Source organism: Dromiciops gliroides, chromosome 2, assembly GCF_019393635.1.
Source record: "Dromiciops gliroides isolate mDroGli1 chromosome 2, mDroGli1.pri, whole genome shotgun sequence".
Classification (NCBI taxonomy): Eukaryota; Metazoa; Chordata; class Mammalia; order Microbiotheria; family Microbiotheriidae; genus Dromiciops; species Dromiciops gliroides.
Genome location: NC_057862.1, coordinates 276,178,243 through 276,193,228, shown reverse-complemented (window position 1 = coordinate 276,193,228; position 14,986 = coordinate 276,178,243). Strand labels below are relative to the sequence as shown.

General features: G+C 37.4%; 1 protein-coding gene across 1 annotated transcript; it reads left to right on the top strand.

Annotated features, from left to right (window-relative positions):
* Nucleotides 1-13,489: 13,489 nt before the first annotated feature.
* LOC122738759 (neuropeptide Y receptor type 6-like) lies at nucleotides 13,490-14,602 on the top strand. The gene has a single exon (XM_043980684.1). It carries the CDS (start codon nucleotides 13,490-13,492, stop codon nucleotides 14,600-14,602), a length of 1,113 nt encoding a protein of 370 aa, XP_043836619.1.
* The last annotated feature ends 384 nt before the right edge of the window (nucleotides 14,603-14,986 follow it).

The window sequence follows — 14,986 nt, the reverse complement described above, 5'->3', positions numbered from 1 at the left end:
TGGCCATCAGCCTCCAAGACTTCGATGGTTCTCTGTGATTGTTGTCTATGCCCTCCTATAAATCCTCCATAAATGAAGCTATGCGCTGCATTGGAGGCTTTTCTTTAGGTCACTATGTGACGGGCCATCATACATATTCTGGATAATATCTTTTACATCATTTCTTATGCATGAGTCATTTTCTTTTTAAAATTATTTTTATTCATTTTAAACAAATAAAGAAAAAAGAACCTTTCCTTATACACAGCAGAACATAAGAGAGGATTCAATATGAAACAATACATTTCCATTTCACGAAAACCTATGTAATAAACCCTACATGTTTTCAAAGCAACCCAGCTTTTCTGTGTTTCCTTCTAGGTTTCCTTTTGTTCTCCACTGTGCACTTTTTATTCTCCTCCCTCCCCCTATTCCCCAAAGGTTACGATTAAATATGAATATATATATAGAGAGAAATGTACATGCATATCCATAAACATATACATGTATACATACACACATGCATATATCTCTAAAACCATACTATGAATATTTCTATTTGTTAGTTCTTTCTCTGGAGGTGGATAACATCTTTCCTTCATAGGTCCAAGTCTTTCTTTGTTTCATAAATCAATCAACTCATCATTTCATTTCTTTCTTTTTTTTTTTGTGAGGCAATTGGGATTAAGTGACTTGCCTAAGGTCACACAGCTAGTAAGTATTAATTGTCTGAGGCCGGATTTGAACTCAGTTCCTCCTGACTCCAGGGCCAGTGCTCTATCCACTGTGCCACCTAGCTGCCCCTACTCATCATTTCTTATATCACAATCATATAACAAAACTTATTTAGTCATTCCTCAATTGAAGAGTATCTACCATTTTAGCCAATCTGATAGGCATAAGATGATATCTCTAAGTTATTTTAAGGCATTTTTCTAATCAATAATGATTTAAAGCATTTTGTCACGTAATCATATATAGTCTTGTTTTCTTCACCAAAAAACTGACTGCTCATCTCCTTTGACCATTCATTAATTGGGGTAAGACTCGTATTCGTATAAATTTGACAAAGTTCTTCATACATTTGAGAAATGAGACCCCTATCTGAGAGATTGTTTATGGAAGTTTTTTCCCAGTTTTCAACTTTCCTTCTAATCTTGGGATACATTAGCTTTATTTATATGAAAACTTTTAAATTTAAAATAATTGAAATTATTTATTTTACACTTCAACAATATTCTCTCTTATTTCTTCACATATTATTCTCCTATCCGTGAGTCTGATATGTTTCATGTTCTTCTAATTTTCTTTTGATGGGGGCAGCTAGGTGGTGCAGTGGATAAAGCACTGGCCCTGGATTCAGGAGGACCTGAGTTCAAATCTAGTCTCAGACACTTGATACTTACTAGCTGTATGATCCTGGGCAAGTCACTTCATTGCCCTGCAAAAAAAATAATAATCAAAAAATTAAATTAATTTTCTTGTGATATCTCCCTTTCTATCTAGGTTATACATCCATTTTGACCTATAAGTCACTGCTAATAATTTCTTATAGATGACTTAACACCCACTGTGGGTCCCTTTCTGATTCCATACATATTTCTGAAGTCAGGGACTCAGATTTCTCTCATATCATCCATAATATTTGGCATAGTCTGGGCACATGATAGACATCCAATAATTTTTAAACGTTGGACCCTGTAGGGGCCAAATTTTAATTGGGGAGTGTTAATTAGGTGTCTTGCCACAATATTGGGGCAAGGAAGGAGATTAACAGCCTGTTTGAAAAACAGAACAGGGTTTATTAACAAGAATGAACTTAAAACACAAGTAAGATTAGTAGAATTAAGGACAAGGGCAAAAAAGGGAATGGGGAAAGGAAAATTATACAACCTGCTATCACACCACCACCTGGGGCTCAGCAGAACGCACAGCTGCATCCCATCTCTCTACAGCTCATATGCCAGAATGGCGAATCTCCTCCCTTCTTCCCAGAAAACCCTGGGTTGTCTACACACAGCCCCAAGCTAATTGGCTGACAGTCCTGATTGACAGTCACATGACTGCCCACACTAGGCTTCCAGTCATTATAATTTTGCCAGGCCTATGTAGGTGTCAGAGCCATGGTGACAGCTACAGCCAGTGAATGGAGCACCATGCCGGTGTGGAGGCATGGCGCCTGAGCCCCGGCCAGTGTGCTCACTGGGGCTTTTTTAATTCTAGCCAAAAGATGGGGTCATAAAAACCTCAAATCACAATTAATTCTTTACAAACCTTAGGTCATAATCCTCTTGTCCCTGCCAAATAGAACTGCTATGGGCCCTCCATGCAGAGTTCATTTCTTGCCTGCCTTTCATATCTTTACTATTCACTCTATCATGCCCAGAAAATACCTATCCACCAGAAATCCTAGCATGACTCCTTCCTCCAAGCTCCACCCAGAGCATCACAGAAATCTGCCCAGACTTTTATTTATTTATTTAAAATTCATTTTTGTGAGACAATTGGAGTTAAGTGACTTGCCCAGGGTCACATAGCTAGTACGAGTCAAATAGCCAGATTTGAAATCAGGTCCTCCTGACTCCAAGGCTGGTGCTCTATCCACTGTGCCACCTAGCTGACCCTATCTCCCCAGCCTTTTTAGTGAAAGTTATCCTACTCTGAGCAGAGAAATCATAGAATCTCAGGGTTTTAGAGCTGGAAGGGACTTCAGTAGCCATCTATTCCAACCCACAGAATTCACAGAATTATTGGGCAAGAAGGATTTTAAAAAGTTATATGACTGGGCAGCTAGGTGGCGCAGTGGATAGAGCACCGGCCCTGGAGTCAGGAGTACCTGGGTTCAAATCCGGCCTCAGACACTTACCACTTTCTAGCTGTGTGACCCTGGGCAAGTCACTTAACCCCGATTGCCTCACTTAAAAAAAAAAAAGAAAAAAAAAGTTATATGACTTGTCCCTGTTCTCTGATCTCCAGGCATGTGTAAGTCTATCCTATTTTAGGGAGGGGGGTTGCAGGAATGCAGTTGGATTGGAGTCTTTCCAATAGAACTGGGCACGTATGCTCTAGCTTCTCAGGGAGGAGCATTTGGTTTATGTACACTCTTAGCAAGAGGCCAGAGTAAAAGTATACCTCTCCTCAAAGTCAAAGCTCCTATGCTCAGCTTCTATGCTGCAATACAACCGTATCCCCTCCCAGCTATATTCTTTTTTTTTTTTTTTTTTAGTGAGGCAATTGGGGTTAAGTGACCTGCCCAAGGTCACACAGCCAGTGTTAAGTGTCTGAGGCCGGATTTGAACTCAGGTACTCCTGACTCCAGGGCCGGTGCTCTATCCACTGCCACCTAGCTGCCCCTCCCAGCTATATTCTTAAAGTTTTCCTTGGATGAAAATTCTTTAACCTCCTCTAGCTTCTGTTGGTGTACAATCGTTTTCATTCCTCTTATCTTTATTTTCATCTAAATCTTTTTTGCTGTAAATTTAGGTGTATAGGGCCTCTCGTTCAGTCCCCTATGGCAGGGAACAAGATGGTTTTTACGTTAAATTCTCACTTATTGTGATCAGCTCAGTTCTCAATGTTATGATTTGCCATGTTAATAACACTTTGTATATATGGCCCATACTCTGCAAAGGAACATTAAAAACGTTTTATTGATTTTTTTATTTTTTACAACAGTCTTTCCCCAACAACCACTCTCTTCCCCTTACCCCTACAGTAGAACCCTTCCTCATAACAAAGAAAAAGTTAAAGAAATCATCACAGCAACTGTATTTGACAACATATGTAAAATTCCATACCTACATTTTACCACTTCAGTGTTTCATCATTGGTTCCTCTGGAACTTAAATTGCTCATTAGGATTGATCTGAGTTCTGATGTCTTTTAGTGTAGCTTTCATTTATCTTTTTTTTTTTTTTAGTGAGGCAATTAGGGTTAAGTGACTTTTCCCAGGGTCACACAGCTAGTACCCGTTAAGTGTCTGAGGCCGTATTTGAACTCAGGTCTTCCTGAATCCAGGGCCAGTACTCTATCCACTGTACCACCTAGCTGCCCCTTCAATTTGCATTATTATTGTGGTTTTTGTATTTTTTCTCTCAATTCCTTGCTTTGTATCAGTTTATATGTCTTCCTATATTTCTCTGATTTCCTCACGTTTATTGTTTTTTATTGAGTAAAAATACTCTGTAGGGGGCAACTAGGTGGCACAGTGGATAAAGCACTGGCCCTGGATTCAGGAGGACCTAAATTCAAATCTGGTCTCAGACACTTGACACTAGCTATGTGACCCTGGGCAAGTCACTTAACCCTCATTGCTCTGCCCCCTCTAAAAATAATCTGTTACATTCATAGACCTCAATCTATGGGCATAAACTTTGTTTCTAGTTTTTTGTTAGTACGAAAAAAAGGATTCCATTAATGTTTTAGTATATAATTTATCTTTTAAAAATTTATTGAGATTTGCTTTATGCCCATTTTATGGGAGTAGGGAAACTTCAGAAATGATAACTAGCAAATGTTCCAGGAAAATTAGCAATAAAATCCACGTCTTCTGATTTTCAATCAGCACTCTTAATGACATCCATTGGCATTAGTAATGCTTTACCTGAGTATTCTAGTTTATTTTTTATTTTACAGTAAAGTTAATTTTTAAAGGTAAATATATTTGCATGCCTGAAAACAATAGCAGATTGTCCAGATAATACTTTAACTATCAATTACAAAAGATAGTTGAAAATGAAATGTTTGAGTAATATTTTTTTAACCACAGCTAAAGCTAACATCCTTGCCCCTGAGGTTTCTGACTCCTCCTCTAGCTGCTATTTGTTTGTTCACAGCCTCTAGAATTCCAAAGCTTCTTTCTTTATTCCCAGATGTTTCTCCTGGTGCATTTGGTATATTTGAACCAACACAGCAACAGCCTCAGAACAAAACTACAGATCGTTAGCTGGAAAAGCAAGCCAGGGATCAAGAAAGATCATGAGTTGGAAAGGGGTTTAAAATGTCATCCAGTGCTAAAGAAAGGTACTAAGAGAAGGAAAGGAGGAAAAAACTTATATTGAAGGCACAAGGGAATGACCTCTGAACTCCTATGTTCCAACAGGTAAGTCAGAGAATACAAACTGCAAGTGTCTGCAGGAAAAATCTTGGAAATATGTTTTTTCAAATATACATTTTATTTAAAAAATCTTTTCTAGCTTAAAAATATGTCAAAAACATTAGATGCCAGAATTGTAGTGCTGTAAACCATGGCTTGTTTTTATGTAGTCACAGAAAAGACAATCTAAACTTTAATATCATACATAAACTAACTGTGGAATGAAATAATGATATTGTTGATTGATGCAGATGAACAGAGAAAACATCCCTGACTAAGGCTGGTGTTCTGTTCTTTACCTTACAGTTTCTTTATGACTAGGTGGCATGTTTGTCAGAGCAATGATTATTAAATCTCTGTTTTGATACCTGTAATATGGTGAACTAAAAAAAAAAAAAGATCCGGGAATCTCATCATGCCTCAGATAAGAATTCCTGTTCCTATACTCCATATGAAAATGGGATCTACAGGAAGAATTCAGACCACTAGCTTTAATTGACATTGAAAATCTGGCCTCTATGTAATGAAATCTGTAATCTTCCAGGAATGCTCTGTTTGGGGCAGAGGATTCATAAATGAGGGGGAAATAAGCAAACTCTACAGCAAAATTTATCAAAGCACAGAGCACAAAAATAAGAAGGCTCAGCTAGAGATCAGTCCCTTCCATGAAATTCAAGTGGCTCCTTATTGCCTGCCTTTAGGAGAAAATACAGAGGCCTTAACATGACATTGAAGGAGTTCCACAATCTGATTCCAATCTGCTTTTCCTGCCTTATTTTATACCAATCCCACATATATTTCCTACATTTCAGCCAGACTGAACTATTAGGTGTCTCTTAGTCTCACAGTGGGCTCTCCTGTATGATAATGATGGTCCTCCCAGTACTCAGAATATACTTCCTCCACACATTTCCATGCTCTTTATTTTCCTCTAAGATCTAGTTCAGGTGCCATCTCCTCCAGGAAGTCTTCCCTAATTCTTCCCTTCCTTTACTCTCTTTGCTGAGCTCTTCCCCCCACCAACTTGAAAGTGCTCACTCTGCTCAGATTTTTCTTACTGTGCCTTGTCTGGTCCTCTTCTTTACCTTTGCCACATTCTATCTTGTATCATATCATATTTATTTGCGTTCCTGTTAAATTTCCCTTTATGTTATAAGCACCTCAAGGTCTGGGACTATATAAATGTTTTCTCTTTGTATTCTCAGTGCCTAGAACAATACCATGCACATAATAGGCTCTTTTCTTTCTTTCTTTCTTTCTTTCTTTCTTTCTTTCTTTCTTTCTTTCTTTCTTTCTTTCTTTCTTTCTTTCTTTCTTTCTTTCTTTCTTTCTTTCTTTCTTTCTTTCTTTCTTTCTTTCTTTCTTTTGCAGGGCAATGAGGGTTAAGTGACTTGCCCAGAGTCACACAGCTAGTAAGTATCAAGTGTCTGAGGGCAGATTTGAACTCAGGTACTCCTGAATCCAGGGCCAGTGCTCTATCCACTGCGCCACCTAGCTGCCCCTCATAATAGGTTCTTAATAAATGTTTGTTGAATTTGAATTTGTATATTTTTAGGTCACTACTAATTCATCTGTTTTGACTAAATTCAAATGACTGGTATAATTGATTTTTTCTTTCTTTTTTTTCTTTTTCTTTTTCTTTTTTCAGGGCAATGAGGGTTAAGTGACTTGCCCAGGGACACACAGCTAGTAAGTGTCAAATGTCTGAGGTCGCATTTGAACTCAGGTCCTCCTGAATCCAGGGCCGGTGCTCTATCCACTGGGCCACCTAGCTGCCCCCATGATTGATTTTTTCTGAATTATCAGTTGTTTATTACATTTTAAAATGTATGTATTTATTTATTTATTTTTAGTTGTTTATTAGATTAATCAGATTAACAGGAAATGTTGACTGTTTGGCATAGTGTGGAAAGACGATTGCATTCTCTACTCAGTTCTGCCCTATGGTATCTGTGTAGCCTTGGGCAGGTCAATTAACCTTTCTGAAACTTCAGGTTCTTTATCTGTATGTTAAAAAATTGATTACATATAAAACAGGGATTAAAATATCCTCTCACAGCTAGTAAGTGTTAAGTGTCTAAGGCCGGATTTGAACTCAGGTACTCCTGACTCCAGGGCTGGTGCTCTATCCACTGCGCCACCTAGCTGCCCCCTATCTCACATTTTTTTTTTTTAATTAAGATCAAATGTGAGAGACTAATCCCTATTTTGGTGTCTTTTAGAATACTGCTGTTAAAGACTAAGATTTTTGATGTTTTACTTTTATATTACTTTAATTTCTTTTAAAACCTTCATTTTTAACATGATCACTCCTTCTCCCCCCCTCCCCCCCAACAAGTGAGCCATGGTTTATATCAAAGAATTAAAAAAAAAAAAGCAATTCAGGGGGGCAGCTAGGTGGCACAGTGGATAAAGCACCAGCCTTGGATTCAGAAGGACCTGAGTTCAAATCCGACCTCAGACACTTGACACTTACTAGCTGCGTGACCCTGGGCAAGTAACTTAACCCCAATTGCCCCACAAAACAAACAAACAAAAACCCCGAAATAATTGAAGGAACATTACATTGTGTTTACAGCAGAAAAGCAGAGAAAATCATGACTCTTATTTATTTATTTGTTTATTTATTTATTTGGTCAGGCAATTGAGGTTAAGTGACTTGCCCAGGGTCACACAGCTAGTAAGTGTCAATTGTCTGAGGCCAGATTTGAACTCAGGTACTCTTGACTCCGGGGCTGGTGCTCTATCCATTGCGCCACCTAGCTGCCCTGAAATCATGACTTTTAAAAACCCCAACTTTAGAAAAAACAAACTCTTACAATCTATTGCTTGCAAGAAGCACATTTAAAAACATACACAATAAAACTGAGGGGATGTATACAGAGAAGCATGGGAAGTCTCTATGAATTGATGGGGCTACAAAGGGTACTGATGGACTTCCTTCCTCTGCAAAGAGGTGAGATGGATTATCTTCTCATATCAGTTCTTTCAAACCATGGTTATTCTTTGTAATTTTGCAACATTCACTTTAAAAAAATGTTTTATTAATACTCTGCTTCTTATATCACCATAGTATCTTTTTTTTTTCTTTTTTTGCGGGGCAATGGGGATTAAGTGACTTGCCCAGGGTCACACAGCTAGTGTCAAGTGAGGCTGGATTTGAACTCAGATACTCCTGAATCCAGGGCCAGTGCTTTATCCACTGTGCCACCTAGCTGCCCCTCACCATAGTATCATACTGATATTTTCCTCTTCTTTTTGTCTTTTTTTTGTCTTAAAATTATTTGCCCCTTTTCTGACCTCATTCTTCAGATCTCCACTTCCCCCAGTCAACCCTGTGAATGCTCTATGACTTTTCCTCTCTTTCCCTTATTTGGAGGGGGAATAAGGGAGTGACACAGAGAGGTGGAGGGAGAGCTGCACTAGAAGATCTTAAGGCCTCTCCAACCTCTACTGTATGATCCAATGTTATGGGAATTTTTGGTTTCCTTTTTTTATTTGGGGCTCAGGGCCATTCTTCCTGCAAATTTTGGTTAATTAAAAATCTGTCTTAATATCAATCTCACTTGATCAAAACCTGTCAAATAGGAGGGTAGAAATTTACTTAGAGCCTTAAACATTGTCAGCCAGCCTACTTGTGAACCTTCTAAAATTAGTTTAATCTGTAATCTTAGTTTACCTATAAAGTTTGAAAAGGTTTGTTTCATTAGATGTATGAGATTATGACTCTAAGTTTGTTCAACTATTATGACATTGAAGGAAGTATGGGATTATGGATCTATCTTCTTGTTTATAATTTAAGAGGAATGTACAAGATTGCTAAATATAAAAGAACTATTTCTCTGTCACTGACATAATTTTGCATTTTAGAAGCCTTGTCGGAATCTTCATGATGGTTTGGGTTTTCTCTGAGACCTAAACCTATGTTTGAGCATAATAACAAAACCTAGGTTTTTGCCTCTATAATTTCTGCGTTGAGGTAAATATATATTTGTGCCCACCAAATGAACTTAGAGAGGAGATATTTCTCTCATAATACAACCAATAATTGTGACCCAGGAAGAAGTGGGGGAGCTTCATGTGACCACACTTTATTTACCTCATTATAAAAGTTGCATTCATTGAGTGATTCAGCTTACCTTTTTTTTTCAGTCTCTTTACTATTATTACCAGTTCCTATTTATCTGTGGGATTCTCTGGTAACGTGAATTTATGTATGACAGAGTGACAATCCAATAGATCCATATTATTATCAGCCATTCCATTTTTTGTTTGTTTGTTTGTTTTGCAGGGCAATGGGGGTTAAGTGACTTGCGCAGGGTCACACAGCTAGTAAGTGTCAAGTGTCTGAGGCTGAATTTGAACTCAGGTACTCCTGAATTCAGGGCCGGTGCTTTATCCACTGCACTACCTAGCTGCCGTGATCCATGTTATTATCAAAACAATATTTTTTATTTTTCAAATTTTAATTAATTTTTTTCAATTAACAAAAATCTATTTCTTCTCCCTCCTTTGAAACAAATATACTTAGTCAAGCAAAACAAATCCCCACATTGGCCATGTCTAAAAAATATATCTCATTCTGTATCCTATTTCTGTCAGGAGGTGAGGGGCATGCTTATCACTGGTCCTCTAGAATGGTACTCAGCCATTGCATTGGTCAGAGTTCTGAAGCCTTTCAAAGTCTTTACAAGGTTCTGCTCACTTCATTTTTCATTAGTTCATTGTTATGGGAATATTTGATTTCCTTTTATTCCTCCTGCAATTTTTGGGTAATAGTAACCTCACCTAACCAAAACCTGTCTCATGGGATGTGAAAATTTACTTAGAATGCTAAACATTCCTCAGATTAGAAGCCAGAGGAAGAATGTCAACTGTCCCTAACTCCTTGGTGACATGTAAATGATCCTCCTCAATCAGCATATAAGAGTAGTTTAATCTGTAACCTGACAATTTATCTATAAATCTTGAAAAAAGGTTTCCTTGGATGTCTGAGATTATGATTCTGTTTTAAGATTGTTCAGATTCTATGACATTAAAGGAAGTATGGGATTATGAATCTATCTTCCCTTTACCTTTAGTGGCTTAACAGGAATATGCGAGATTAAAAGAATTATTTCTCTGTCACTGACATAATTTTGCCTATTAGAGGACTTTCGAGAGTCCTAACTGAGATTTCTGAGGCCTGAATTTATGCCTGAGCATAATAATAAAACCTAGGTTGTTATCTCTAAAATTTCTACATTTTGGTTAATAATATAATTGGCAGGGGGCAGCTAGATGGCACAGTGGATAGAGCATGGGCCCTGGATTCAGGAGGACCTGAGTTCAGATCCAGCCTCAGACACTTAACACTTACTAGCTGTGTGACCTTGGGCAAGTCACTTAAGCCCAATTGCCTCAAAAAAAGATAATATAATTGGCAGTAGTTACCTACCAACCACATGAACTCAGAAAAGATATATTTCTCCCATACATCATGTAAATTCTCCTAAGTTTTTCTGAAACTGTCCCTTTCATCATTTCTTATGGCATAATAGTATTCCATCACATTCCTATACCATAATTTATTCTTCTACTCCTTAATTTATAAGAACCCTTTAGTTTCTAGTTTTTTGCCACTATAAAAAGAGCTGCGATAAATCTTTTTGTACCTATGGGTCCTTTCCCTCTTCTATCTCTTCGGAGAACAGGCCTACTAGATGTATTGTTGGGTCAAAGGGTATGCACAATTTAGCAAATTGTTCTCAATAAAGTAGTTCTTTTTCAACAGAAGCCTATTCATCCTTTGAACCTGGAGGAGCTTGTCAAAGCAAAGATGAGTAATTTCAAATAATATTTAAGATTTTATTCCCTTTTTTAAAAATGGCTTTTCTTGTCAATGCCTTCTTCCCTGCTCAGAACACAGTATAGATCTGCACAAGGCAGAGTTTCTTGTTTTGAATAGAGCCTGTCATGATGTTTTCCCCACTTTCTAAAGAACAGCCCAACCTGAGAGAGATGTTTGATTTTCTGCTCCCCTTCTCCCCCACTTTAAACTATTTTGATGTATAATTCTAGTCCTAATTGAAGTCTCTAGGGAAAGGGGAAAAGAATGCACCTAGCATTGGGGTAAGTGTTTTGCAAATATTTTCTTATTTATCTCTCAATCCCTTCAAGGATCAGTTCAGGTTCTATCTTCTTAAAGAGGCCCTTTCTTTTTCTCCCAGTTGTTAGAGCTCCTTTTCCTTCCTGAAATTATCTCATATAATAAATTATATAATATATACCTATTATTTTTATAAAATACATAATATTACATATGTAATAAATTATGTAACATACTTATTTTAAAATAAAATGCATTACACTATGTATGTAATAAATTATATAACATACTTATTGTTATTCTATAAAATACACAACTATATTACATATGTAATAAATTATACAACATATATTTATTGTTATGAAATGCATAGCTACATTATGTATGTAATAAATTATATAACATATACTTACCATTATTTTATAAAATACCTAATTACATTACATATATAATAAATTATATAACATATACTTATTATAAAATGCACAATTGTATTACATAAATTATACAATACATACTTATTATTTTATAAAATACCTAATTACATTGCATATGTAATAAATTATATAGCATGTCTTATTATAATAAATGCATAATTGTATTGCATATGTAATGAATTATATAACCTATACCTGTTATTTTTATAAACACATAATTACATTACATATAATAAATTATATCACATATACTTAGAAAATGCATGATTATATTACATATGTGATAAATTATATAACATAGACTTATTATAAAATGTATGATTATATTACACATGCGCATTCCTATTACATGCACTATATTTACTCCTTATTTGTATTCATATTGGGTCCTCTCAGCAGAATGTTAGCTCCCTAAGGTCAGGGACTGTCTTGCTATTGTACTTGTATTCTTAGTTCCTAGCACCATAACTGCCTGTTGATTGATTGACTAACTTTATTTCTTTCTTTGATTGGGTTGCTCTACAGCAGTGGTGTCAAACTGAAATCGAAAAGGGGGCCATTAAACTGTACATAAGGGCATCCACAAGTCACATAGTGACTTAGAGAAGTATATATTATCTAAGTTTTATTGGGGTTTTATTTATTTTGTTTAATATTTTCCCAATTCCATTTTCATCTGTTTCAGGCTGCACTTGGGAGTATTGTGGATTGTAGGTTTGATCCCTCCAGTCTAGCAGATAGGTGCAGAGTGGTTGATGTTTCTGGTCCTTAGTTCCATGCTATTCACAATGTCGTCAATGATTTAGATGAAGGTATAAATGATACACTTCAAATCTGAAAGCTAAAAGAATTAGCTAGGGGCGGCTAGGTGGCGCAGTGAATAAAGCACTGGCCCTGGAGTCAGGAGTACCTGAGTTCAAATCCGGCCTCAGACACTTAACACTTACTAGCTGTATGACCCTGGGCAAGTCACTTAACCACAATTGCCTCACTAAAAAAAAAAAAAAAAGAATTAGCTAGCAGGTTGGATGACAGAATCAGGATCTGAAAAGCCAGAATGGTGACATAAATCTATTGAGGTTAAATGTAATCGGGATAAATATAAAATCCTTTTCTTTGGTTTAAAAAAAAATTCACTGCATGAATATAAGATGTGGGAGGTGTAGCTAGATAATAGTTTGTGTGAAAAGGCATCTGCCCAATCCCAGAAAAGTTAATGCTATCCTCAGTTTATTATTATTATTATTATTATTATTATATTAAGCATAGCGTCCAGAAAGAGGAAGCAATAGTTCTGCTATATTCTGCATTGCTCAGACCACATCTGGAATACTGTGTTCAGTTCTGAGAGCCACATTTTAGAAAAGATAAGCTAGAGACCATGAAGAGAAAGTCATAATAGTGAGGCCTGTGGACCATGCCTAATGGGGAAAAGCTGAGGGATCAAGGGATACTTAGTCTAAAAAAAAAAAAAAACTTATAGAAAACATAACTATCTAAGAATTTGAAATTCTGTGATGTGAAATAGGGAGTAATGAGTAGAAGATGCAGGTTTCAGATTTAGGTTCAGAGTAAAGAAACATATAACAATGAGTGTTATCCAAAAGTAAAAGGGGGAATTTCCCTTAACTGGAAATCTCCACGTACAAATGAGATAATCCTCTTGGGTCCCCATTGGAATCTGTAGATTTTCTAAGTCTTCAATAATACTTAACATTGATTATTTTTCCCCCTTTCATGGCTTCAGGAAAGTGCTCATTACGTTCAAATGTTTCCATCATTGGACCAAGGAAGACTGAAGACTACTGAACACAACCTGGAAGCATCTACACAGAGGCCTAAAACTCCACCTTGGAAAATAGCACTGGTCTTTCCTCTAGTCCTGATAGAATGGATCACTCTGAGCATGCTCTAAACCATACAGTTCCTAACCAAACCACAGTAAAAACCAACTCCTCTATGTCTTTGTACTTTGAGTCCTGTCAGCTGACTTCTCCAGCTTTATTTATTTTACTCACTGCCTACATCATAGTCATATTCGTAGGCCTTTTTGGAAACCTCTCACTCATCATCATCATTATCAAAAAGCAGAGAGAAGCTAAAAATGTCACCAACATCCTAATTGCCAACCTCTCCTTGTCTGACATCCTGATGTGTATCATGTGCATCCCTTTTACAGTTGTCTATACACTGATGGATTACTGGATATTTGGAAACGTCATGTGTAAACTGACTTCCTATGCACAGAGTGTCTCCATCACTGTTTCCATATTTTCATTGGTCTTAATTGCTGTTGAAAGGTACCAGTTAATTGTGAACCCCCGTGGCTGGAAACCCAACATGTCTCATGCCTATTGGGCCATCCTAGTGATTTGGCTGTTTTCACTCCTGCTGTCGGTTCCCTTCTTCCTGTCCTACCACCTCACTGATGAACCCTTTCTCAATCTCTCCCTCCCCAATGACCTCCACATCCACCAGATGGCCTGTGTGGAAGGCTGGTCCTCTAAAGTGAACCAGCTCCTCTTCACCACTTCCCTGCTCATGCTCCAGTACTGCATCCCCCTAGGTTTCATCTTCATCTGCTATCTGAGGATCCTCATATGCCTCCGTCGTCGGAGGAATGGGAAGGTGGAAAGGATGAGAGAGCATGAAAGTAAGAGGATAAACATCGTGTTGATCTCCATTGTGGTGACCTTCGGGGCCTGCTGGCTACCCCTAAACATCTTCAATGCCATCTTTGATTGGTACCATGAAGCCCTGATGAGCTGCCACCACAACCTGGTATTTGTGGTCTGCCACCTGGTTGCCATGACCTCCACATGTGTCAACCCTCTTTTTTATGGCTTCCTCAACAAGAATTTCCAGAAAGATCTGTTAGTGTTCATCCACCACTGCCGATGCTTTGCACCTCGAGAGAAATACAAAAATATTGCCATTTCTACCATGTACACAGATGAATCCAAAGAATTTTTAAAATTAGCTCCTATCCCAGCAGCAGTCTAAAAACATGTGGGGTACCACCTCATACCTATCAGATTGGCTAATATGACAAAAAAGAAAAATGACAAGTGTTTGAGAAGATATGGGAAAATTGGAACACTAATGCCTTGTTGGTGGCATTGTGAACTGATTCAACCATTCTGGAGAGCAATTTGGAACTATGCCCAAAGGGCTATAAAACTGCATACCTTTTGACCCAGAAATACCACTACTAGGTCGGTATCCCAAAGAGATCATAAAAAATGGAAAAGGACCCACATGTACAAAAATATTTATAGCAGTTCTTTTTCTGATGGCAAGGAATTGAAAATTGAGGGGATGCTTATGAATTTGGGAATAGCTGAAGAAGGTGTATGTTATATGAATGTAATGGAATGCTATTGTGCT